The sequence below is a fragment of the Oryx dammah genome, unplaced genomic scaffold (genome assembly GCF_014754425.2).
Source record: "Oryx dammah isolate SB20612 unplaced genomic scaffold, SCBI_Odam_1.1 HiC_scaffold_7, whole genome shotgun sequence".
Classification (NCBI taxonomy): domain Eukaryota; kingdom Metazoa; phylum Chordata; class Mammalia; order Artiodactyla; family Bovidae; genus Oryx; species Oryx dammah.
In genome coordinates this window covers 40,549,760-40,571,771 of record NW_024070191.1, presented here as the reverse complement: position 1 = coordinate 40,571,771, position 22,012 = coordinate 40,549,760, and the positions used below count along the sequence as shown (strand labels likewise).

The 22,012-nt window shown below is 44.6% G+C and overlaps 1 protein-coding gene across 1 annotated transcript; it reads left to right on the top strand.

Moving 5' to 3' along the window:
* Positions 1–2,617: 2,617 nt before the first annotated feature.
* Positions 2,618–21,731, top strand: NR1D2 (nuclear receptor subfamily 1 group D member 2). Its single transcript, XM_040243302.1, has 7 exons — positions 2,618–2,903; positions 3,772–3,860; positions 5,627–5,771; positions 7,549–8,174; positions 9,578–9,763; positions 11,910–12,120; positions 18,371–21,731. The coding sequence occupies exons 1-7, from the start codon at positions 2,846–2,848 to the stop codon at positions 18,565–18,567; spliced, it is 1,512 nt and encodes a 503-aa protein (XP_040099236.1). The 5' UTR covers positions 2,618–2,845; the 3' UTR covers positions 18,568–21,731.
* Positions 21,732–22,012: the final 281 nt, after the last annotated feature.

Genomic DNA, 22,012 nt, shown 5'->3' with positions numbered 1-22,012 from the left:
TATGTTGATTAACATCCTCCCAGGTGCCTGAAAGATAAAGAATATGGAGGCCTGGCAGTAGTCATTGAGTCAACAGTGAAAACCCTCTACCAATATGATTTTTAACTCTTTAGAAAAGGCTCTGTATCTTTAAGATGCTTTAAGCTTTGTGCCTCTCGAGGTTGGGGGCCTATAAGCAATTCACAAGCTGTAAGAGTTCCGGGGGAACCTGTTAGGCAAGCTAGAGAGTTATCAGAGGGGGTTTAACTGAAACATCCCTTTCAAATGCAGAAGACTAAAGCCCTGATTTGACTTTTTCCAGAGAATATCAGAAGAGTGGAAAAGCAGGCAGATTCTTGTTTTTTGGGTGGTGGATGCTCAGGAAATTCCAGGGGGAACCCCTGAAGCCTAATCACGTCCTTGCCTTTTGTTAGGCTTCCTTCCTCATGACCTTGTCACAGGCGGGATTCCTCATGCTGGCTCCTGGCAGTAACTGAGTCACTTTGCTGTATAGCAGAAATTAACACAACATTGTAAATAAACTATATTCAATAAAAAATAAATTTCAAAGCTGTACGAGCAAAACGATTAAAAAGACTCAGGTGCTTCTGGCTGCATTGTGCGTTTTAAGTTTGTGTATGATGAACACTGTTGGGTTTCTCATGACACAGCTGGCGCCTGTTCTCACTTCTTTTCTGTGTTATAACCAGAGCACTGTGGTTGTGGCTCTACTTCCTAGGGGCTTCCGAGTCTGGATTTGTGTAATTGGTACTTAAAATACATGTCTGGTTCCTAACGTCATCATGACAGACTAAAAGTGACTTATCCCTCTGCCTTTTTTTTCCTTCTCTGTAAGTGGAAATGACTTTCTGTTCTTTGGAATTGATTTGGCCTTAGCATTTTGCTGTGTGTGTGTGTGTGTGTGTGTGTGTGTATACATGTGAGTGACCTATAAAGTCTGGCTGTTATTTAAAAAAAGACTGCGGAGTCTTTTCCCTTTAGCAGACAAAGCTTTTATTTCAGAGTGAATGCTTAAATTGCAGTTGTTACTTTGGAAACCTGTAAAGTCCTCCATTTCAGAATAGTCATCTCAGGTTATTCTCAGAAATGTCTGTTTTACTTGTTACTGCCAGGGGTCTCAAAAGAATCAAATGCGACTTAGAGACTCAACAACAGCAACAGTAATACTTTATACTGTTTTGGATCTGCCCATGATATCAGATGTGGGCTTTACAAAGGCAGAAAAGTAGGTATTAGAAATAATTTGTGTCTTGGAACTTCCCTGGCAGTCCAGTGGTTAGGATTCCATGCTTCCACTGCAGGGGGCACCAGTTTGATCCCTGGTTGGGGAACTAATATCCCACATGCCACATGGCACAGCCAAAAAAAGCAAGAAAAAGTTTATCTCAGACTTACATCTGTAAAGCACGTATAGAGACTTAAAAGACACTCTGCACCTGGGGGCTTGTAATCTCTCTTGTTGAGAAGTAGATGGAAACAGGTAAACAGTAGGTTTAAATAAGAGTTCAAGACAGTGATGGAAGAGAGATAATTAACGTTTGTAGGTGATGCACATTGAAAAAAGCCAATAAATGTTGGCTGATGATGGAGGAGAGAAGAAAAGAAACCACAGGAGGCCTTGGCAGAGAAGATGAAAATTACTTGTTTGGCCTGGGATTTGGAAAAATAATACTTCTGACCATGAGGTTACTCTTGCAGCGTTTTATCACTTTTAGGGAAGAAGTTTGAAATTATACCCTGCTATTTCTTAAGCTAGAAGGTTCGCAGTCTCTTAAGAGGTCACAGCCAGTTTCAGGGGAGTTGTGAGAGTTTTCCTAGTGAAGTGGTACAGAGTGTTCTGAAGGTAGCTCTGTGAAGGGGGAGTTAGCTAAGAGCATGCCTTCCGCCTTCCAGCCTCTTGGACACTCACTGTAAACAGTGAGTCAGGAGAACAAGCGGTGCGTCTGGGTTTCTCAAGAGCTGCTTTGGAGGGGAGTGTGTCTGCAGGTCCGATGGCAGGAGTAGGGAGAAGGCAGGCGCAGAACTGGGGTTCATGGGTAGTGGTGGAGTCTTTGGGGAGCATCAGAACACACAGACTGTGAGAGCCACAGCTGTGCAAGGCTTTGTGCTTCCAGGTCGATTCCTTCATCCGGAGTTCCAGACGTTGCATCTGTGCTTGACTGAGCTGGGCTTTAGCCAGATGCTGGGCCGTGGGCTGGGTAAGCGGTGAGCCCGTTGTTCTGGGACAGTGTCACATGAAGGGATAGTGAAGGAAGCAGAGAGGGGGCCAGAACCAGATTTCCTCGTGGCCTAGGCAGCGTGACGACTGGCTTTATGTCACTCAGGAAGGTCTTGCATCCCCTTTTAGGAGCAGTTTGGAAAATGGAAAGCTTTGAAGTATGGATCGGGACATGCTGAGAATAACAGAGCCAGTGAGAGCCTGCCTACTTTTTAAACCAGTGGGGATTTCATAGCTTTGAACTTTGTGGAAGCAGGAATAGTAGGAAGTAGGGAAGAAAATAAGCTACTTTTCCCTTTTGCGATAATTTTGATCATTAACCTGTTTTCCAGCGTAGTGACTTTACTGCTGAGATTTGTGAAAATAGGAAATAGGCGTTATCATGTGTCTGATTACCTGGTTCCCCCCTGTTTTCCAGGAGGTGTGATTGCCTACATCAGCTCTTCCAGCTCAGCGTCCAGCCCAGCCTCTTGTCACAGTGAGGGCTCCGAGAGTAGCTTCCAGTCCGCGTCCTCTTCTGTCCCGTCTTCTCCAAACAGCACTCATTCTGATAGCAATGGGAACCCCAAAAATGGCGATCTCTCCAGTATTGAAGGCATCCTGAAGAATGATCGAATAGATTGTTCTATGAAAACCAGCAAATCGAGCGCCCCTGGGGTGACAAAGAGTCACAGTGGAGTGACAAGTGAGTTGTCTAGTTTTCTGACAGTTGATGCCAGTAATTGCAGGTGGGGCTTACTTTATCACCTGTTCATTTGGTGGGGACCATTTTATTTCTGGGTATACTTTTTACCCCTTCTGGGTAATTATAGTTCAGTAATTATTCAGAAATCAGTGATGACCTTAATTAAAAGTTACAGCCTAGAGCCTGTCTTAATCGGTTCTCTGTGGTGAGGGGTCTATCTGCCCGTGTTTCCTCTCGGGCGCCCCCTTACCTTCCACTGTTGTCTTCCTTCTGCACTCCTCCTGCTGAATCTGGTTTCTGGAATGGAGCACTCACTCAGGGAAAGGGGTTTGCTTTCATGAAGCTGGCGCTAGGAACATTTGGAGGATTGGAATATCCCACAGAGTAGTGGGAATGTGGCTCCATGAATGAGGGCAGAGGTCACAGGCTGGTTCAGGGTGGGCTCAGGAAGGCCTGGCACCTGGCTCTGCCCACGGGTGGGTCAGACTCTGCCCACAGGTGGGACTCAGCCTGTGGAGACCCCACTTCGCCTCTTTTATTGGTTGACACCCCTGGCACTGATTTCTTTACTCTCAACCCCATAGAATTGGTTTCTTAGTTCTGATTGCATATCTGATGAAGAATAATTCTAGATTTACAAAATCTCAGTGTCTGTCCAGGATCTTCAGCCCTCTGAGAGAGTTTTGGCAGTGCCATCAGGCATGATTTCTTTTGATTTGTCAATTTGGTATAAAGATTTTTCTCTGACATTATATATTTGTATATTTTTAAAAGTATTTACAGGTTAACAAAATACAGAACTCCATTGGAAAGAAACAGTTTTAGCTTTTCTTTTAGCTTTTCACTTTTGTGTCTGTTTGTGCTTCAGAATTCAGTGGCATGGTTCTCCTGTGTAAAGTCTGTGGGGACGTGGCCTCAGGATTCCACTACGGCGTTCATGCTTGTGAAGGCTGTAAGGTAATGCATGCTTTCATTTGTTTAAGCTGCTGATTGTGGGATTAAAGAAATTACATGGTTGATAATCCAGGAGGAGGAGAGAAGTCAGCTGCTCCTTAAAGTTTTGAGCCTTTTATGTTGTGTACAAACATAACTCATTTTGAAAAGCATATTTTAAAACTACATTTTAAATATATGTAGTATTTCTTTTTCCTTTAAGATTTTGATCAAAATAAATGTGTTATCTCAAACTTGAGTCTGGTGTGAAGTGTTCACTCACCGGCGTGTCAGGCACTGTCCTGGGTGGGAGTGGAGGGCAGGGAGCATGCGGGCAGGCCTGCTGCGTTCTGGACACTTAGAGTAAACCAGGCTCGGAACAGATCTCATCAGGTCCTTGGACACTCGACCTCTCAGGTGCTGGGAACGGGGAGCAGTTCCTAGGTGCTTGTAAAAATGTGATACCCTCGGAAGTGATGCAAGTAAGTGAAAGAGTCTCAAGTATAAATTGAGCCCTGGGTAAGCTCATTTGTAAGTTGCGTTGAGTATTCCTGAGTCAGGTAGCTCCAAGTGAGAAGTCTGTACTTGCTGCTCATATCTGGGGAACCTCTCTTCTCATCTGGTCCTTCCTCCTGAGTGTCTAAAACTAACGCGGCCAAGACTGCGCTCGCGCTCTTCTCTGCCTGAAAGGTGGAAGCAGGGACCCAGTTGGGCGGGATGTGGTGGGCGAGCGAAACAATGACTATCCATGAAGGGGAAATACTTTCTTGGGTGGCTCTGGATGAGCTGTGAGTTCTGTAGCTCTTACATCACAGGACTTCTGTACTTTATTCAGAAATAGCACTTTTTCATTGTGTTAAAAATTCTATAAACAATTTTTCTTTTTACAAAAGATATGAAATAACTATGTTTATAGCTAGAGAAACCAAAGCACAAGCAAATGAAACTAAGTGCATATTCTTGATAAATGCCACACATAATTGCTCTTAAAGATCTAGCTCAGATATCATAGTGCCCAAGTATAGTATTACAGTAACAAAGTAAAAAAATGTTATATCCCACAGTCAATACAGATTCATCCAATAATGTGGTTAGTTAGGACAGTCAAGGAAACTGCAGTTCAAAATAATTTTGGTGATTTTGATTTTCCTGAAAAAGTCAAGTGGAGGTCTTTGCAGACCACTCACAGGGCATGAACTTGAATTACTTGTGTAGTAAATATGGGCAGCTGTGTGCGCTCATCCAGCTGGGAGCTGTGTGTGTGTGTGTGTGTGAGAGACACTTAACCTGCAGCTGATAAGTAACCTGGAACATCTGGAATGTATAAGGGGTCAGCAGATGATAATCCAGGAAAGACCAAGTTCTCCTAACGTGAGCCTTAGATCTAGTGAGGGAATTGTGGTATGGAATGCCATTCTCTGTCATCTTGTTGCGGATGTCCTTCATATTGCAAGAGTTTGGGAATGTGTAAGTGACTCCAGTATGAGCTGGAAAGCATGGCTGCAGGCCCGGCTGGTAACAGGTGATTGGAGTGAAGGACACGGGGGCTTTGGCAGCACTGAGACTCTGAGAGGGAAGGGGGAAAGAGCTCTGTGTGGCCGGCAGGCGCTTGTGGGCACCACTGAGAGCTCGGTGACTATCTGAGTGTCAATGTTGTCTCTCCCCTGCTCCAAGCCAGAATAACTTCTCAGGTCCCTGGTAGCGCACTGGCTAATTAGGTGTGGGGGACGCTTAGAAGGAGTTCCCCTGGATGTTTTTAATCGGATCCCGACATCTTCCTTTGTTCTCAGGGTTTTTTCCGGAGAAGCATTCAGCAAAACATTCAGTACAAGAAGTGCCTGAAGAATGAAAACTGCTCTATAATGAGAATGAACAGGAACAGATGCCAGCAGTGTCGCTTCAAAAAGTGTCTGTCTGTCGGAATGTCGAGAGATGGTATGTTCCCAGTTTAAAGAGTGCTCTTCTTAAAGCGTATGGGGCTTGGCTATATTCCTCAGTGTGAACCAGAGCCGTGAGTCAATTACCAAAGGCCCCCTTGTGCTCAGGGTGAAATGGATTTTCAAAAACACATTTTGTTGTCTTACAGGATGCCAAATTGATTCAAGTCAAATTTTAGCATCGTCATCTCAGAAACAGCTTTTGACTCACTTCTTTTTTTGTTTCTTGCCTGTGAAAAGACCCACTTTTCCTCTGTGTGATGTGAATACTTTTTCTTTTTCAAAAAATAAAGGTGTGGTTTTTCCTGATATAGGAGTTCTTGGCTTTTCCCCTGATTTCTTTCTTAGTTGTTCCGAGGAGCCCATTTCTCCCTCTCTGAACTAGCACTGTGACTTCTCAGTCCTGAGATGACACCATGCTCTTCGGCACCGATTGTGAGTCCTTTCGAAGGTGATGCAGAATTGCAAGGCATGTTGTGGTCTGGTGTGGAGGTGGCTGCTCGATCCTGGCGTGCTCCACTCCCGTGGGAAGCGGAAGTGGCGGCGACTGGCGGGACCGTCAGTGTCGTATGTGGGCAACGTCACTGGGAGACCCGACTCTTCCGTAGTGCCTGGGGAGTCTCGTTCTCTTCCAAGTGACATAGCCGAGGACTGTGAGGCTTTCAGAGGGGTCAGGGTAGGAGTGCATTGAGAACTGCTAAGAAAGAGCCTTGTATTTATCTAGGGAAGGGTGATTGAAGCAGTCCCTTAGGTTACTCTAGCTAGTATGTACTGACACAGAGATACAGTGTTGTAATAAGTAGGTTCTTGAATGACAGGTTTCAACAATTGATGTTTTATGTTTTCAGTTGCTTAAAAGAAATTTTTTTTATGGCTCTAGAAACACTAATCCAAACTTGATGGATATTGGGATTTCTACAAGAGTAAAAATGGTCATCAGTCGTGCAGAGGCGAGCGAAGGTAGACTGTGCAGAAGGATGAAGTCATGTTTGTGGTTGCGACAGTGTAAGAGGCTGCAGCTGGAGCTGTGAGACCTCCTTGCTGGGTGGATACATTGAATTTCTATTATCCGTGTATAAATACTAGAATAGAAAGAAGCTTTTCTTTCCCTCAGGGATAGGAATGTTGGAGACAGGACTCATTCTAAAACTAGTCTCTAAGATATTGCAAATGAATGCTTTTATTTTTGTTTCATTGATTTTAATTAAAATCCAGCCAGTTTATTTTCCAATAACTACATTTCTATCGACTGTGATTTTTTTTCTTTCTTTTCTTTTAAGATTTTCTCTTAAGAAGTTGGAAAAGGTGACCACTTAATAGTTGGGTCTTGAGGACAAGGTTGCAGAGGTGAACGGTCAGAGGTCAGGAAGTGACTGCTCCATCCATCCAGCTGATGGATGTGGGTAGCTGAGTGCCTTCCTGAGGACAGTCTTCAGCCTTGTTCCTAAGGTGCTGTGTGGTAGTGCTGGTTTGTTTCAAACTGATTTTCATTAGTTAATTTCAATTTTTTTTCTTAGACTTTGCTTATAAAATAGCCAAGAAGTCTTCTCTTTAGCTTTATTTTGAGAGAAAAGTGAAAAATTTCTCTCCCTACTCCCGCTTCCTGTGGTATCTCAAAAACATAGCCGGCAAGTTTAGAATGATTTTTGGCCAGACTCAAGTGGGCATTCTTGTGTGATCAGAAGCTGTAGCTGTCTGAGCCAATTCTGTGTTACTCTTGGGAATAAACAGGTCTTCTTTAACATGTAGATGTTGAATATCTTTTTCTGCAATAGCTGTTCGGTTTGGGCGTATTCCTAAGCGTGAAAAACAACGGATGCTGATCGAGATGCAGAGTGCAATGAGGACCATGATGGACAGCCAGCTCAGTGGCCGTTTGCACAGTGATCCTTTAGCAGACCATCATGAGCAGATCGCCTTGCCAGCCCAGGAACAACCGCGACCCAAACCCCAGCTGGAGCCAGACAACAGCAAAAGCTCTTCTCCCTCCTCCTCCGATTTTGCGAAGGAGGAAGTGATCGGCATGGTAACCAGAGCGCACAAGGACACCTTCATGTATAATCAGGAGCCGCGCGAAAGCTCAGCGGAGACCACGGTGCCGCCTCGAGAGCGGCTTGCTAAGAACCTGGAGCAATACAGCGTGAACCACGAGCCCTGTGTGGGCGGGCCGCACGGCCGCTTCCCCTGTGCCGAGAGCGCGCAGCATCTCGGTGGACACTACAAGGGCCGGGGTGGCATGCACTACCCTGGCGGGCATGGCGTCTGTGTCGCCGGCGGACACTGCGTGAGCTTCTCCGGCGCCTATGCTCAACGAGTGTGTGATAGAGTTTCCGTAGATGGGTTTTCTCAGAATGAGAACAAGAACGGTTTCCTGTGCAACACTGGAGCGAGAATGCACCTGGTATGGTGAAATCACGTTTTTTGCTCACTTTGTGTCGAGGAAAACTGTGAAGGCTTGCTTTTATTCGGAAGCCATTCAAACTTCAGAGGCAGGGGGTGAGGGTCAGGAAGGCTAGGAGATTTATTAGAATCCCTTTTGCGTTGTATTTTAGATCAAATATTTTGAATAAACAGCATTTGTGAAATGACCTGATTGCATACAGAGCTAGGTACACAAGCATGTTATTTGATTGATATTATGATCAGAATTAGGATTTTATGTAAAATATGGATTATGAAGAATTGATCCTTTAATTCTTAGAAAGCCCTTTCAAAATGCAGGTATTCAAGTTAGTCTTGGCCTTACTAGCATTGGGATTTCCTCAAGGGACTGATCCTATAGCTTGCCACAGTCAGTAATTCTTGACTGGGATGGAAAGTGTCGTCTTTAACCATCATGATATCAAAAGGTCTTTGGATATAGAGCATGGGTGTTTCATGGTTTGAAGACTTGGGAATAGTTTAAGATAATCCGCTGGTTTCTAAGAATTTTCTCAGACTTCGTCCTGTAGGATGAGTCAGTGTTAGCGTCATTTAAGTGTTTCATCAAATCCAGCAGTCTGCGTGAAAGCACGCTGTTTATGCTCAGCCAGACTTTCACCCAGAGCAGCAGTCCCGAGGCTCTGTCTACACCGTCAGGTCCTTTGATAGTGCTTGGTGTTTTCTGCAGCTGGGTAGTTAAAATCTTCTTTTTTCATTTTCAAAATAGTTGACTCTACCCTAATCCTAATGTTAAGTGTTTTTTTTTTTTTTTTTTTTTGGTCCCTTGAAGTTGTTTGATTCCATGGATCTGGAATGTAACCTCATTTTCTTCAGGCATAGTGACTGCCGTAAGGAGGGGGAAATATATAAAGGTTTAGGTTCTCGTTTGTGATGTTCCCCATGGTTGTGGAGCCACCCCGTTTCTGGATCTCCTGGGTTTGGTGTGCACGTGAAGGCTGATTTTGTCAGCGTGCACGGTGCGTGTTTCGTGTCTGCGTGGTGTGCCGGGGTGTCCCCATCACCCCCAAAAGCATCCCTTGTGCCTGTTGGCAAACAGCCCCTGCCCCAGGCCCAGCCCCAGCCGCTCAGCTGCTTTATGTTTCTATAGCTTGTGCACCAGGGTTTTGAACCAGCTTGTAACAGATGAACTTTTTGCTTAGGCTACTTCTTTTACGATAAGTTGACTGCTGTTTAAATTAGGCTGCTCTGAGCCTTTCTGTCACAAGGGCAGCAGCCAGTAGAGAAAGTGCTAGCTAATATCAGTAGATTCTATGGTGTTGGAGAGTGTTTTCCTGTTGGGGTTTCCGCTGACTGATACACTCCCTTTGAAGTTTGTTTCCCACCTCTCATAATTGAAGATTTCTTCTGTCTTGTGCATATTAGGTCTGTCCGATGAGTAAGTCTCCGTACGTAGATCCTCATAAATCGGGGCATGAAATCTGGGAAGAATTTTCCATGAGCTTCACCCCAGCAGTAAAGGAAGTGGTGGAGTTTGCAAAGCGCATTCCTGGGTTCAGAGATCTCTCGCAGCATGACCAGGTCAACCTTTTAAAGGCTGGGACTTTTGAGGTAGGTTTTTATTTATCTTCAATGTTGTTGATACAGGGCAGGGTAGTATTTTATTTTCATTCTTTTCTCAACAAGTGTTTGTAGTCTAGAGGCTGAAACTACCAACAAACTACCTGGCATGGCCATCCCAGGATCTTGGGGAGAGACAAGGTAAACTCTGCATGACTCAAGGCTTGAAACTCAAACATGCTGGGTTCACAGCACAGAAACTCCCAAGTCCTGGAACTGCCTCCAGGTGTGAACCTGGCAGGTTCTCCGGAGTTAGACCCCTACCAAAAGCCCAGCCCAGCATCTCCTGGGTTCAGTACCAGACCAAAGGGCAAACAGATCGTGGTTTTGTCTCTTAAGAGACGGGGAAATATTTGGCCGACGTCGCAGATGTTTCATATGTGTTCCCACAATCCCCTTGGCCGCGTCAGAGTCCTTGGCTGCTCTTTCGACTCCAGCTTCTCTTTCTGGGATGCCGTCTCCTGGGCCTGGGGCAGCTCTTGTTGCCAACTTGAGTAGGACCCAGACAGAACCTCTCCCTGTGCTTGGCTAGGTGCCTCTCATATGTTGGCCCGGGGTTTCCCTGCCGCAGCCGAGGTGGGTGAAGGCACAGGACTGGCCTGGAGCTCACGTGGGCATTGTCCTGAAATACAGGGGAGGGTGGGAGCTGATGTTGGGTGGCCCCAGCCTTTGATCAGCAGAGGAAGTCGGGGGGAGCTTCATGTCCTTGGATGGCCCCACGTGGCCCAGATCTCGGTTGTGCTTGATGTCGGTGGTGTCCAGCTTGGTGACATGTCCTCTGCTACTGACTTTCCTTTTATCACATTTCCTTCTTCCTCACGCCTGTTTTCACACATGTACCCCCCACAAAACCCCTTGCCTTTGGCTCTGTTCTCTGGGCCTCTTGGACTAGAATAGAGAAGGTGATGTTTTCATAAATAAAATAGCTGTGATGTATTTCCAAAGAAACACCTATAGGTTAGAATTTTCAGTTTAAAGGAAAACGTTAGACTAAAGGGTCTTTGGCTGCGTTGGGCCTTTGTCGAAGCTTGTGGGTTCCTCTAGTCGGAACATGTCGGATCATAGTTCCCTGACCAGGCATCAAACCCGGTGTCCCCTGCATTGGAAGACAGACTCTTGACCAGTGGACCTCCAGATTTAAAGTCAGAAGGGGATGTCAGAGATCAAGTTCAGTTCACCCAGTTATGAGGTTATATAACTATAGCCCAGAGAGGTGAAGAGACTTTTCTTTCCTGGGTTACCAGTATATTCATGACAGTCAGGACTAGAACACAGATCTCCTAGTCCAGGACGTGCATTCTGTTCCCTTTATGATCTATCTGGAGACAGCTGGCTGCAGAGCTAGCACTGTCTTCTTGGAAGGCCCCCCCTCTCTCGGGCTGTCTTCTTGGAAGGCTCCCCGTCTCTCGGGCTGTCTTGGGTGAAGCATGTCTTTGCTTAGGAGCTCTGCAAAGGGCAGGTGTTCGTTCAGCGTCCCTCTGGTTACGTGAGAAATAAGGGACATAGTCGTTAGCATTGACTAGAGTGGAGCAGGCCCTGCAGGTCTGCAGTGACTCTTGGTTTGGATTTCCACCATAACCTGATATCTAGAACACCTGCTGTAATAGTTCGTGTCTGTTTGGGTCACCGTTTCTTGAAATAGACTAACTAGAGTTCATCTTTTGCTTGTCTACAATTGGTGTTTGGATATTTCCAAGTGTTGTTGCATTGAAACACTGCTCTTTTTACTTCGGGCTTAGTGACCGTGTGATGTACTTGATAGCTTAATAGAGTTTCTGTAATAAAGGCCCAGTTTCAGACTTCTTGGCATTATTGCCTGCTTTAATTTGGGGTTTTTTGGCATGCTTTAATTTTGAATCTGTATTTCAGAATCTTTGTTAATAGCCTCAGAGCACCATAAGCGTTGACTGTTTTGCCGTTGGTGACTAGAATTTTATTTTTTGATGCTCTTCCTAGAGTATTGCTTTGATGGAGAATTTGCCTTAAGCAAATGGTTCTGGGTAAAAATAAACTCAGTTTTTCTTCTACAACTTTTAAAAATACGTAGGATATCTCTTAACTGACTTGAATACTGAGTTATTGTCTCATATTACGATTGAACTTCCCCATATACATTTAAGTCTTTTTCTTTTTCCAGGTTTTAATGGTACGGTTTGCGTCATTGTTTGATGCAAAGGAACGTACTGTCACCTTTTTAAGTGGAAAGAAGTATAGTGTGGATGATTTACACTCAATGGGAGCAGGCGACCTGCTAAACTCTATGTTTGAATTTAGTGAGAAGCTAAATGCCCTCCAACTTAGTGATGAAGAGATGAGTCTGTTTACAGCAGTTGTCCTGGTCTCTGCAGGTAAGGAAGCCGGTCGTATAGAGGGACAAAGGCCTTAGGGAAGATGCTGAACTAGAGGTCTGTTATTTTTGCATGATGAATTTTTTTGCCATGACAGTAAAAGTCAAAAGTGCTGTATAGTGATAAATGGATGTTGAGATCTGGGCCTCATGTCTACCTCTCTTAATCTTTAGCTTTTGTTCATATATATATTTTAAAGTCTTACTATCTCATGGATTTATTTTTTGCAAGACTGTATATCACCAGCTAGGTGGTGGTAATCCAAATCTAAGTTTTTTTTTTTTTTTTTTCAAATCTAAGTTTTAATTAAAAATACCATGTGGGTTACTTGAAAGTGTTGTAAGTATCAAGATGTATGCTATTACCGTCTTTTGTTACAAAAATCAGAATTAAGAGTTGTAGGCTTTCATTCAGCTTTGCTCCTGAGTTCTCTGGGTGGCTCGGTAAGTACCCGTCTCTCTCTGGTCTTGGTTTCCTCCTCCTCCTGGGAAGGGAGGCGATTGTGCGTGGGAGCCTCATGTGCCGTTGGCGCAGGGCAGACGCGAGCCTCTGCCTGAGCGAGTGCTGCGGCTGCTGTGTCCCAGCGTTTCCTGATGCTCATGAGGCACTGACGGTGTTTCCGTTTCTCTGCCACCTGGTGTTACATTGCGGTTGTTTCTGACCCACGTATCTCAGCTCAGACAGTAAGAGAGGGATTACCCCCAGTAAGAAATCGGGACTGAGGTGGTGACCTCCTTGGGAATGTGTGAAAAAGTGCCAGCCATTTTTAGGTATCCCTGACTTTATTTTAAACCATTTGTGGAGAATTAGACAGTATTTGACGTGACTTACTTTAAGTTTCCCATTGACTTTGTGCTGTGTAAAAGCCCTTGTGCTGAGCACAGGGAGGGTTGTGAAATGTGAGTATGGCCCCTGGTTACGGGCTGAGCTGTCAGTCAGTGACTCGTCACACCGGTAATCCCTGGAGAGGATAAGTTCTTTGTGTATCTTGAAGGGCCCATTGCATGTCAGGGGTTAGGCCATTTGCGAGCATTGTTTGGCCCCCTTTTCTGACCTGCCCTACCTGGGCTTACAGGATAATACGATGGGCCGTGTCAGGGGGAGGCCTGGTTTCTCAGCAGCCTTTCAATGCCTCTTGCTCATGTGTGTGTTCAGTCACGCGTCGCGTCGGACTCCTTTGCGACCGCATGGCCTCCTCTGTCCAGGGGATTCTCCAGGCAGGAATACTGGAGGGGGTTGCCATTTCCTCCTCCAGGGCATCTTCCTGACCCGGGGACCAAACCTTTGTCTCTCACATCTCATGCCCTGGCAGGTGGCTTCTTTACCACTAGCGCCACCTGGGAAGCCTCTTGCACATAACCCACTGTTTTGCAGAGTCTCTTGATAAGTAATTAGTAATAGTTTGAGTTGGCATCAGGTTAGTAAATCTATAATCGTGAAACTACAGGTGATCCATACTCATTAACTTCTTTAGTGAATGGGCCTGGAGTGCGAGGTGCTCAGGGTGATAGGACCAGGTTGAGGACACGCGCCTAGGTTCCATCTGGAGAGACAGAACCAACGCAGAGAGCTTTGTGTTCTAACCGGTGAGGCTCTGCCTGCGGTAGATGGGCGTCTTGCGAAGGAAGAAGGCTTTGCGGGCAGGATCGTGGTGAAGCGGGACCGTGGGTGGACTGTTAGGCCTCCCCAGAGGAAGGTGAGGATGGCCCGAGGGGCGGGAGGCGGGAGACGGGGAGCCCCGGGCTGAGTGACCGCTGTGAGCGCCCGGCCTGGGCGGCAGTGTGACTCCACGGTGGGGGGCGCCCGGGCGTGAGCGCTGAGCTACTGTGACGTGGGTCCTGTGTTTGCCCCGGGGCGCCGGATCGGCGGGCCGTCAGCTGGAGGGTCGGCTTCACAGGCTGTGCGGGTGACCTGAGGGGTGAGGAGGTGGTCGGAGGTGGTCCTGGCGGAGGAGGCGGGGAGGAGGGGCTGCGCTCCCCGACAGGTCAGAGGGGATGCGGCCGGCGGGGGGGCGCTCCCGGGGCAGTTCAGGGGGAGACGGTGGCCCCCTGCTCCTGGGACAGGTCAGGGGGGTGCGGCCGGGGGCGCAGGGGTGCTCGCCAGGCACCGTGCTCCTTCGTAGTTTCCACCAAGAATGTGATTCCTCTGTTGTTTCAGATTTTAACTTGGAGAAAGCCTTGTTTTGTCTTCTGATCATAAGAATAATACAGGTTCTTTGAGAAATTAGACAGTGTCAATACTAAGATGAAAATAAGGGGTGATAATATCACCACCAAAAAAGAGCACCATTAACCTTAGGGATCTCTCTCTAGCCATTTACCCACCAACCCGTTTGCCCCTTTGCCTGCTTGGGGATATACCGTACTACGGCCTCCTTATTTTTGTTATGTTTACACATGAGGAAATACAAGTAACAGAAAAATACCTGCGTCTTAAAACGATACATTTTTCCTCTTGATGATGTTCATATCAAATTTAAATCTTTGACACTTAAAAAAGGACTATTGTTATTTTTAAAGCAGGAAAATAAAATACAGTAATGGTGGAAAGGTATAAAATGGAAAGTCTCTTTATTCTCTTCCTAGCCTATTCTTCAGGCTTATTCTGATGATTGCTGATCCAACTCAAAATACTATCCTTATGCCTTTTTATTTAGTAGATGTAACGGATCAATGATAACTCAGCTGGTAAAGAATCCGCCTGCAATGCAGGAGACCCTGGTTTGATTCCTGGGTTGGGGAGATCCCCTTAGAAGGGAAAGGCAACCTGCTCCAATATTCTGTATAGTCCATCGGGTTGCAAAGAGTCAGACACGACTGAGCGACTTGGACTTTTCAACTGATAAATGAAGAAAGCACCTTCTCATTTTTCCCTCTGAGTTTTTATGTTTGTTTTCTCCCTGGTTGGTTTAGTTATTTAATGACTGTGATATTCAGGAGTTCGGCTCAGGCGTCCTCGCTGTCCAGGGAGGCGCATCCTACTTTTTCTGCAGCCTGACTTCTTTTGTCCTAGCGTTTCTTCTGTGTCGTCAAGAATGAAAACATTTACATTCTGTTCTAGAGATGTGACTGTCTTCCGTGCTTTATCAGTTGATCCTAAACAGTGAACAGTAAAGCACCCGTGTTTACGTGTTATGATTACAGGAAGAGTGCTCATAGTGTCCCCTCAGTGGGGCCGAAAGGGTGACGAGGCAGCGTAGACTCTCCCCTAAACCTGTGCTTCCTGGCTGGAACGTTCTGGCGTCAGGTAGCAGATGGATTGTCTTTCTGCATTTTCTGCTAACTGCTTAGAATTAAGCAACATTATGGTTTGCTTTATATTCAAAATAGCTTTTGTTTTTCTTAGAATCTACCCTTGCCTTCTGGTTTTTGCTTTGTTTTGGTTGTTGTCAGACGATGTGCTGGTTAGTGGTCTCGTTATGTAATTTTGTCTTCACGACAGACCCTGCATGTGAGCTAGGACATGCTATCCTCAGTTACACAGGCGAGGAGGTTGAGGAACGGCAGGGGCGGGGGCTTAAATAATTTGTCTGAGGTTAAATTTTTAATAATCGGCTGATCAGGCATTTGCACCCCTATTAGTCTAGCTTCAGAAGCCTTCCCCCTGTACTGCTTGTTAACAGAACAGCTCTAGCTGCCAAGGGAGAGAGAAGTCTCAAACTCTGACTTGCCTGAGTGATGGGGAGGATCTTGATACCGTGAGGAGAAGAGCAGTTGCACCCGGAAGGTTAGTTCTTTTTCAGGCTGTGTGGAAGGGCAGAGTCCCTTCCAGGTGGAGCTCAGACTGGCCTGCGGGTGTCAGGCTGGGCTCGTTGGGGTGTGGGTGTCAGTTGTCCCCCATGGTGGAGGGGATTTCACGTCCATCTATAGGCGGACAGTCAAGGAGGAGTTCTCGCGAAATGGTGAAGGACGCGGAAAGCTGTGTCCTGACCGGGAGTACAGCTCGTAGTGCGTCTGGAAGATGAGTTTCCACTTCAGTATGTACCTCTAGTGTTGCACTTGCTAGAGGATTGTTTATGATCAGCTGGGTTTGTAGTTAGGTCCTCTGGCCTTGAAATCACGAAACCGTGGTTTTTTATGGTTAACATTCTTAGGTACAATGAGGGGAGTTGAGTAGAGAGGCATAGGCCACAGAAAGTCAAGATAATAACTGGAAGATCAACCGCAGATAAAGCTAACTCAAATGTCCTTTTCCACTTACTGTTTGGCACTGGTACTACTGCCATCTAGACTGCTTTGTTTGGGGGGATCATTTTCATTTTTTCCCAGTTGTTGTTACTGTAAATTACAGATGTAGTGTAAACCAGCTACTTTCTTCTGTCAAAATACCAGCTCTCTGAATACGAGGACTTGCAGTTTGTCACGGTGACTGCTTATTCCCTAGCACCATAGGAGTAACCTGGAGAAGGCAATGGCAGCCCACTCCAGTATTCTTGCCTGGAAAATCCCCAGGACAGAGGAGCCTGGCGGGCTCCAGTCTATGGGGTCGCAAGAGTTGGACACGACTGAGCAACTACTCACATACCGGTAACCACACTCATTCAAAAGTGTTTGGTGAATGAATTAATGAATTGTAAGACTGTTAAAGAAAACAATTGCTTGAACATTAAAGGCAAGGGAGGGTCTTGGAAGCATTATTACAAAGCTTTAAGTAGTTTTCCAGAGATGATCCTATGATTGTATGGCCAAAGTCAGGTGTTGAGAGAAGAGATCTTTTGTCCATCGTACAGTTTTGTATGGAAAGTTGATTTCCCTCCCTGCCACCCCAGCCAGTAGTCAGCATTCAGTTTGTTTCTGTTTCTTTAATAATTAGCACAGTTGTGGCAATAATCCACATTTTATTAAATGTAATACGAAACTGTTTTCATCATTTTTTTCCGGCATTGAGTTAATCAGCCTCCCATCCTTTACTATTAAATTTTAGTCCTTGTTTTGAGTGTTCCCATTCCAAGTAGCCTTTTTCAGCTACCAGTCACAATGGAAGACCTCCCCAATTTCCTTGTTTGAAAAAATGAAACATGGGCGTAAATGGCCAGAGAATTTTGTTTCCTCGAAGAAGTTTTTTTCTTGCTAATTACAACCCCCTCTTCTTGGAGCCACTGAATATTTCTTGTGTACAACTGTCTCCTGTTGTAAAGGGAAGAAATAGCCCTTGCTGATGAAAAAAGTCCATGGTTTGGTTCTTTTAAAGGTAGTTTCCTTTATTGCTGATTTACATTAAATCACTAACTTATTAATATTTTTGTGTGATGAATTTAATAAACACAGTATGCTAAATGAAAGTAAATGCAACTTAATACAACTATTAATAGGGAGTTGGTGATGGACAGGGAGGCCTGGCGTGCTGCAGTCCATGGGGTTGCAAAGAGTCGGACATGACTGAGCAACTGAACTGAGTTGAATAGATAATAAAGTTGCGTGCTATGTTAGATAACTACTACTGCATAACAAGTTACCTAGAGATTCTGGGGCTTGAAAATGTGTATATTTATTCTCTCTCAGTTTCTGAGGGCTGGGCTATGGGTGCCTCTGGCTCAGGGTTTCTGAGGAGGTTGTGTTCAAGCTGTCGGCCATCCTTGTGAAGGCTTCTCTGGGGCAAGATGGACCTCCAGGCTTATTCACGGGGTCGTTGGCAGGAGTCAGTTCTTTGCGAGTTGTCCCGCTGGGTGTCTTGGTCTCTGGCTGCTGGAGACAGCCTGGGGCACATCTTAGGGCGCCTCACAGGGCACCTGGCTGTCCTCAGAGCGAGCAGTGAGAGACTGTCTGAGGTGGAAGCCATGGTTTTTCCTGTGGTACTGCTTTCAGTAGTGAGTCTGGCCCACTCACGGGGAGAGGGGTCCACGCGTGGGTCCCGGGTGCCTGCCACCCGTGGTAACACGCAAATGTGGAATGTTCTGTATGAGGTGAAAATACACTTCCAAACCACACGACTCATCTCGTTTTGCTCATTAGAAGCAGTTGAAATTAGGTGGCATTGTATTTAAAAAATCAGAACCTCTAGATTTTTGTGAGCAAAGATACCCAAGCGGTATAAAGAATTTTAATTTATCAGGGGTACTGTGTGACACATATTTTATAATATGATTAATAGCTACAAACATTTGCCATTGGGCTTTAGAAAACTCTGTCAGATATCTTTTGCCTTTGATCCCATGCGTAAAACTTTGGTTTGAGCTCATTAATGAGACTGACAAGTATGAGTTATGACTGTTTATCCTTTCTCCTCTCCCTCTGCTCCTCGCTCTCCGCAGATCGATCGGGGATAGAAAACGTCAACTCCGTGGAGGCTTTGCAGGAAACGCTCATCCGCGCGCTAAGGACCTTAATAATGAAAAACCACCCAAACGAGGCCTCTATTTTTACAAAACTTCTCCTAAAGTTGCCAGATCTTCGCTCTTTAAACAACATGCACTCTGAGGAGCTCCTGGCCTTTAAAGTTCACCCCTAAGGCCTTCGCTGACTTGGACACGAACCGACGCAGGCCAACTGTACATTTTGTGCTGAAACGCGGATCGCTCTGTGCGTGCGGTCCGCGGCGGTGGAGGAGACCCAGGCGGCGACGAGCGCGCAGGCCGTCTGCGCCCCCGGCCGCCGGCGCTCCTCGGCCCGGGCTGGAGGCTGCGCGCCGTCCCCGAGGCCCGTCGGCTGCGCCGCGCTCAACTGGACAAGCTACACTGAACTACAGTCCCACTGAATGGTAGACTCGCTCATCTGCCAAAACCAAAATCCATTTTGATCTCCCTGTGGCGTAAATGCGATGCGCAGCCACGAGTCCCTGAGGCCCGAAAGGTCCCCCTCCGTGGCGGAGGTTCTCCGGGGGACGGAGGCTTGATTTCAGCGCAGGACTCTGCTCGGCTGGCTGAGGCCCCGAGCTAGGGGAGCTGGGTGCGGGTGCCCCGTCGTGAGCGCGGGGCCGGGAGGCGCCCTGCGTGTGGAGACGAGAGCTGATCCTCCCCCAGGCCCGCCCCACACCTCCTACCCAACGTCTGTAAAGCATCCTTACCTCCTGGGAGATAGGCACTATGTACATACGGTAAAATTTTTGTTATAATTATTCATGATAATTATCTTTTTTTTTTTTAAACTTCTACTCTTTTCTGAGAAATCATTTCAGTCCACACCAATCTGCTATTCAGGGTTCCTGCATAGGTGTGGGGTATCCTCTGGCACACACATATTCAAAGATTATGGGTACATTAAATACATAGTATGTGTACATAATATCTATGTGAATATAGTTATACATAAATATATCTCTTCACAATATTTTAAACTGTGAAGAACTTTATCATACAATAAACTTAAGAGGTGTCAAAAGACCCAAATTAGGTGCATTTTACCTGTTGATAACAACCATTGCTTTAAATGTCTAGAGAGTAGAGAGCTGAATTTATGCTCCATTTTTATTTAAGCACCACTTAATGTAAAAGTGCAACAGGCAGTTGAATCCAGATTTTCAAAAAATATGTATTTTAGAGTTCATCTTTAGTAAAATTTTTGGTTCAGGTACTGGTCATTTAAAAGTTCATTCAGATTCTTACCTTGTGCTAGAAAGATTTCATTGCTGCCCCTTACTACACATGCTGCAGCTTGATGATAAACATTTTGATTCTTTCTGGAGAACCAGTGTTTAAGAAAACAGTTTCACATGTTGATGTGTGCCTGTGTGTGTGAATGTAGGTGTGGAAGTGTGTTCTGAAGCCACTTGTTTTTTTTTTTTTCCCTTAAATAACACTACAGGGATTTTGTCAAATTAGATTTAACCTATAATTTGAAAAATCATTTAGTGTGTGACCTGCAGGCTTAGGAATAGTCCAATCAAAGACATTTCATCCTTATTTCTGTTCTTGGGCTTTATTAAATAGGTAAGACTGGCCTTTTTGTGGCAGCTGGAAAAAATCACCGGAAAGTTGAGGATCTTATGTATGTTTTTCTGTTGCCCTGGAAGATAGCGGCTAATTGGATTTTTTGGGTGAAGATTGCCTTCTGTATAATTTTTAGATTATATAAAATTACAAAAATGAAAAGGTCCCCTTTACTGTCTCAGCCTGTTACTTTAATGACATGTGAGCAGAATGCCTTATTTTGTAATCTTGTTTAACTTGTTGCTACTAGGACTTGAATTTCTGTGGCACTAGTTAAGTAAGTTAAAAAAGAATTAAACCCTCTCTTTATTAAAGAGGAAAGGTGATGGTGATGTCTGTAGTACAGTGTAAACCATAATTGTGATTTACCTTAAATAGGTATGACTTTTATGGGGATATACAGTATAGTTTTTGTGAATTCTTTACATGATAGCATTATCTTTTTATAATTTTTTTCTGAAGATAAATGCATAGTTTTCTTCTATGGGAAATAGAAACAGCTTTTTGACGTAATACTGAGAACCTCAAAGACCATGTTGTTTCTTAATTTTTGCCTTTTGCATAAGCCTCTTTATAACATATATCTTTAAAGCAGTTACTAAGTCTTTAGGAATGTGTAACCAGAACTATGTTAGTATTGCTTATAAAACTTTAGTTAGGTTCAATATATACATGTATACATCTATATATAGGTATAGAGATTTGCATTTTGTCTTGTAAAATTTTAGTTGAACAAATTCTTCCTGTAGGTAATGGGAAACAAATTTAATAGTTCATATGCCACTCTTAGCATTTCGATATCTGAAAATAGCCCACGGTTGAAACTTGTAATTCTGAAGTTAAACCAGCAGCCTACTCCAAGCACACTCTTTGATTGAGTCATTGGTTATAAACTCACTATTGCTAAAAGCGGAGAAGACAGCCAGTTTGGGGAACTTCTGAGTTGGTGGGACACTGTCGATTAACAATGTACTGTATGAATTAAGTGATGCTTTAACTCTGATTTTACATTTTAAAGTTAAGACATGGGCATTATGTCAGCAAACTTAAGGGCATTATGTCAGCAAGCTAAAACATTTTTTTCTTGTGCTTTTAACGTATCTCTTTACATGATCTGAGAGACGATTCAAGCCTTTAGAGAGAAATAGCTGAGGAAAAGGGGAAACATCTTCTTGGGATGAAGCTTTTCCTTATGGCGATGGTTTAATTGCAGATTCAAAAATCAGAAGGGAATTTCAGTGGATTAAGTGTATAGCTTCCGTAAACACATTTCAAGAAATTACCATTGTAACTTGATAAGATACGATTTATTTTATGTAAACATCATTGCAAAGCAAGGAGTAGAAGCTCAGCTAGATTTATTACTGTGCACGAGAGTAAGTACCTATCTCAATTATTCTTTTTCTTTTCCAATATAAAGTTTGCTGAATGTACAAGAAGAGTTTATCACTTAGGGTATAGAATTTTTTAGGGGGTGGGGGTGGGGCTCTGTCAGGCAATTACCTAGAAACAAAGATTGTCTTGGTTTGATCTGAAATGTAAAACTTGAAGCTATTCTTGAACTAACATGGAAAAATAAAATGGCTATTGTTTAAAAAAAAATGATAGAACTATATTGTTGACAAGATATGAATTAAGTTTATTTTCTACAAACTGTTGTTGATGAAGACATGGATAATACGTTCATGTTTCTGAAAAGTAATCTGTACATGGTGGGAGGGAATAATAAATATTATTTCTAACCAGGTGTGGTATTTGGTATTTTCCTATCCTGAGTTTTTGTAAGACCATCTATAATTACCTTACTGCATTCCCTTGAGCAGAGCAGGGTCTCTTTTATGTAGATCTCTGATTCAGCATGGGGTGGGGTGGGGTGGGGTCTAAATATGTAGGACTTTTTTTAAAAGGAGACTTCAGAGTTTGTTTAGAGATTCCAGAAAAGACTGTTAGTTTTCTATGATGTCAGCTGAACGGAGGTTTGCTGTGTGAGATGAGGTGGTCTTCCTGGTTAGGGAATGTGGAGAGGCG

What these genes read in the sequence shown, in the direction of transcription:
- NR1D2 (XM_040243302.1), top strand. Translation starts at nt 2,846, where the DNA reads ATGAAAACCAGCAAATCGAGCGCCCCTGGGGTGACAAAGAGTCACAGT. An exon ending in GAGTCACAGTGGAGTGACAA is followed by an intron (nt 2,904 to 3,771) that starts GTGAGTTGTCTA and finishes TTTGTGCTTCAG; the next exon opens with AATTCAGTGGCATGGTTCTC. An exon ending in TGTCGGAATGTCGAGAGATG is followed by an intron (nt 5,772 to 7,548) that starts GTATGTTCCCAG and finishes TTTCTGCAATAG; the next exon opens with CTGTTCGGTTTGGGCGTATT.